The sequence below is a fragment of the Haemaphysalis longicornis genome, unplaced genomic scaffold (assembly GCF_048455015.1).
Source record: "Haemaphysalis longicornis isolate Haplotype H1 unplaced genomic scaffold, Haemaphysalis longicornis Haplotype H1 scaffold_5, whole genome shotgun sequence".
Taxonomy (NCBI): domain Eukaryota; kingdom Metazoa; phylum Arthropoda; class Arachnida; order Ixodida; family Ixodidae; genus Haemaphysalis; species Haemaphysalis longicornis.
In genome coordinates this window covers 27398416-27402380 of record NW_027526385.1, presented here as the reverse complement: position 1 = coordinate 27402380, position 3965 = coordinate 27398416, and the positions used below count along the sequence as shown (strand labels likewise).

Here is a 3965-nt window from a genome sequence, read left to right as displayed (position 1 = left end):
GAGAAGGTCCTGTCGGCTATCCCGGGAGCTCCGGACTAGGACATCCTTGCAAAAATAAAGTTTTCTTCTTCTTCTTCTTTGACGATGCGGACGCCATCGATGGGCACGACATGTCCCTCGTGGCTGCGGACACGGGCGAGCTCGCGCTTGAACTGTATCAGAGACCAGACGCATGTCCTGCTAACTCGGTCAAAATTTTTTAGCCTTTTCTTCCAAAAATTACATCATTCACTGATTCATTCCTTAGACTTATTATATAATTCGGTAACCGTCTCCCCAATTCCTACAGGCTGATTATATAGGGCCATGAGGTGGGCGTTTTAGGCCCAAAAAGCCACTCCGTTTCTTGGCCAATCCCCCACGTGGGTATGTGCCACTAGAAAAGGATCAACAACAACAACAACAACAGCTGACGAAGTAGCAACCGTCCATGTTGTGGCCCAGCTGGCCGTACTCGGGCTGCCGAAGGTGTACGCGTGGCCCCGGTAGTCCACCAGGACCGAGAACTCGCCCCCGCTCGAGACCCGCACCGCAGGCCACAGCTGGAAGGCCACCCGGGTGGGCCCGTGCACTGAAGAAAGCAGGGGAAAAATAGCAAGGGAGGTTGAAAGAAGAGGGAGAGGTAAGGAGATCAGAGGAGGAGGTCGTTACCTCTGGAGAGCGCCACTCGGAACTCAGTCTGTAAAATAAAGCCTACTCTCTGACTACCGCACAGGCGACCGAAACTCTCTGGTTCGATCACCACTCCAGCGTAGCATGTATATACGCTGGAGGTTTTTAACCGTTCACTTTAGTGTACTCACTTTTTCAGGCGGGTTTCTCGTCACTAGCGTGGTTGGCGCTATTTGGCGGTGTTTCGCAGCAAAAACAAGATTGGAGGCATCATTTTCCATTTCCTATCTCTGCTGACCTTTCTATCTTTCTCGCAGGTGCACTGCTGGAACGAAGTCAACGGCTGTGGTGCCATACTCCCGGCTTCCCAAGTAGCCAAACACGTTCGCCACGACTGCCAGCACCACGTGACCCACTGCCCTACTTGCTGTGCGGTGGTGCTGAGCCTCGACATGTGTGCGCACCTGGAATCCCGATGCACAGCGCTTGTACTGCATGCTGCACCTGAAGTGCAAGCGAGAACCGAGGGCAACGAAAGTGCTCAGTTCATGGCATTTGAAAAGAAGATAGAGCAGAGGGCACACCAGTTAGATGCTAAGCTTGCTCAATTGTCTTTGGAGGTTGCCTCTCAGAGTGACAAACTTGTTTCACTTTGCCACAACCACGATAGTTTGAAGGAAACCCTAACAGAACAGATTCTCACAGCGTCAGCTCAAACAATTCATTGTTTAGATCGGAACAAGGCTGAGGTGAAAGCAGTAGTTGTTATGTTCGGGCTCCTCATTTAATTAAGGAAAGCCGCCGGTGGCTCATGTTCGGCGTCGCGTACGCTGGTTGCGGCTATTCCGTGTCCCTTTCATGTAGCCGCACGGACGCCAAGTTCGGAGCCGCGGAGAGCTGTTGTGCCCGTCCTTTTGTGTGTCAAAGGACGGGGGCGCTTGGCCTGAGTACCTCTGTCGCGTCGAAGGTGGCAGGGTCATTCGGCATAACAAGCTGACGGGAGGCCAGATGATCGTATCTCTTAGTGTTGAAAGCGCGCGCGGTGTAAGTTTGGAAAATCTTCGACTCCGGCGGCGGGCGCTCTCCGTCGACGGGTCGTTCGCCTCGACGATGGTCGCCTCGGCTGGCAGCGTCTCTCCCCGTGGTCTGTTCAGGTGGCCGGCGGCGCCCCTTTAGTCTGGGAGGGAATTAGCAACCCTCATCCCGCGACGAGGGCGTCGCGGGAGGCGCCGCGCGGAGGGAGGTCAGCCGCGCGAGGACCGCTCCGGGCCCTCGGCTTGGCTGTTGTTTGTGCAGATGCCGCCCGCTGAACGTAATGGATGGTTCACTTTAGGCCGCAGATGGCCTGTATTTTCTGGCCGAGTGCAACAGCGTGCGTAGGAAACGCACTATGAGTGTGTAAGAGAGAGTGTTAGGTCACGTGACCGCAGGTGGGGACATGTGTGTGATTGGCTGCTTCCTGTGGCCAATCAATGGTTTCTATTAATTGTTTGAAAGGTTTTTTCTCTCTTTCTTGTACGCCCCCTTCTTGGAGGCGGGGTTTTTCGTATCAAAACCGGAGTGTTGGGTTTTGTCGAAGGTCGGTCGAGAGGGGATCTAGTTTAGTATAGATCTCGGCCGAACAGGCTGCTGCTGTCAGAGTGACAATGTAACCGTCACTCTGACCTGATGTAAAGTTGGAGTTTTGTAAATAATGTAAATAAACCTAATATCCAGCAAGGAAGGCAGTCCTCGTCCCTCACCCGCTCCAAGCATCGGTCGTCGGTCATCGGAGCGAGTCGAGATCGTCCTCTCGGCTCGCGCATCAAAAGAACATCACTATTTCGCCTCCATCAGTTCGCCAAGAAGATGGAGAGGCGAAATTTAACTGTAGTAGAGCACGAAAAAGCCATACAAGAACGATTAGGCGAACTAGATGCTAAGCTTGGTCAACTGTCCCAGAAGTGTGGCTGCCAAAGTGCGACACTAGATGAAGTTGGCTACACTGTGAATAATTTAAAAGAATTACTGATTAAAGAGTTCAGACTAGCCTGTTCAGAGATGAAATCATTTCATTCAGAACAGCATGAATCCTTGATGACTGCATCTGTTGAAACTCTAGATGGTTTGCGACAGACTCAAGCAGTGGTGAGACCTCTGGTAACGCGCAGAAAAACCACCGAACAGAGATGCGGCGAATTAGATGCTAAGCTTGCTCAACTGCCGCCTGAGAATTTATCTCAGACCGAGAAACGCACGGAAGGCTGCCAGAACGATAACAGTCCGAAGGAAGCGCTAACGAAACAGTTGCGGCCAGCGTTAGGTCGCAACGCAGCTGAAGTAAAAGCCCTTTGTTCTGAAAAAAGTAAATGCTTGAAGACCTGCGGTACATCAGTACTGATGCCGGTTCCAAGCGATAGGAAGAGGGATCAGCAGGTTGTGACAGGATACGCGGCACTCAAGGCAAAGGCAGTGAAATTTGGTTGGTCTTGGAGCACGAGTGACAAAGTTTACCTACGGCGGTATTTGTTGTCGTGGGGAATTTACTTCGAAAATGACGGTGAAAGCGTGTACATTGGTTTGCGCGTTGAAATGCACGAGGGTGAAGATGACGATGTGCTTGAGTGGCCATTTAGGAAAGAATTAAAGCTCAGCATCATCCACCCGGAGGCACGATATGAACGGTCGCTCTTCGAGAGGCCAAATGCGTCTGTGGTTGGCAGGAAGCTTCTTTGCAGACGATTCGGAGTCAGCAACGACGCTGTTTATTTTTGCAAAAGTAGAGTTGATTCACACGAAATAGAAGTTCTTGGTTATGTTGAGAATGATCAGCTGCTCGCAAGGCTCGATGTAGCCTTCTGAGGTCATTTATACAGGTACAGTTGCTTATGAAATACTGCTGAGAAGGAACAATCCCTACATATACAAGATAATTTTACAAACAATCGAACGTGTAACCAACCATATTGTACGCGTACGCTTTTATAGGTAGTACGGTGTCGGTAAAAAATGAACACTCAAAACACAAAGCATGCTGTCATTCACAAAAGTCGTACATTTCGGGCCCACTAACTCGAAATAAAGTTCGCAGGATTCATCTACTCTCTCTGGTGTGACTTCTTTTTTGGAAGCGAGACAAAAAATTTGCTATCTGTCAAGGCTTGTAATGGCCTTGTGCGTCAGGCAAATCTGTGCGCCGGAAAAAAGCTGTTGCTGAGCGGAAGTTTGAAAGACGATTGTGTTGCATTGGTTACTTAAACAATTAAAGTTAAGTATCTATCATTGACATCGTCTGAAAGAAACAAAAAAATACGTGCTCAATTTCATTTTGACCATTGGTTATAAGTGCAAAGCATGATTTGTATACAGGGAAT

General features: G+C 49.9%; 1 protein-coding gene across 1 annotated transcript; it reads left to right on the top strand.

The window, feature by feature from the left end:
- Positions 1 to 1400: 1400 nt before the first annotated feature.
- LOC144139122 (uncharacterized) lies at positions 1401 to 3675 on the top strand. The gene has a single exon (XM_077671580.1). The coding sequence runs from the start codon at positions 2461 to 2463 to the stop codon at positions 3451 to 3453; it is 993 nt and encodes a 330-aa protein (XP_077527706.1). The 5' UTR covers positions 1401 to 2460; the 3' UTR covers positions 3454 to 3675.
- The last annotated feature ends 290 nt before the right edge of the window (positions 3676 to 3965 follow it).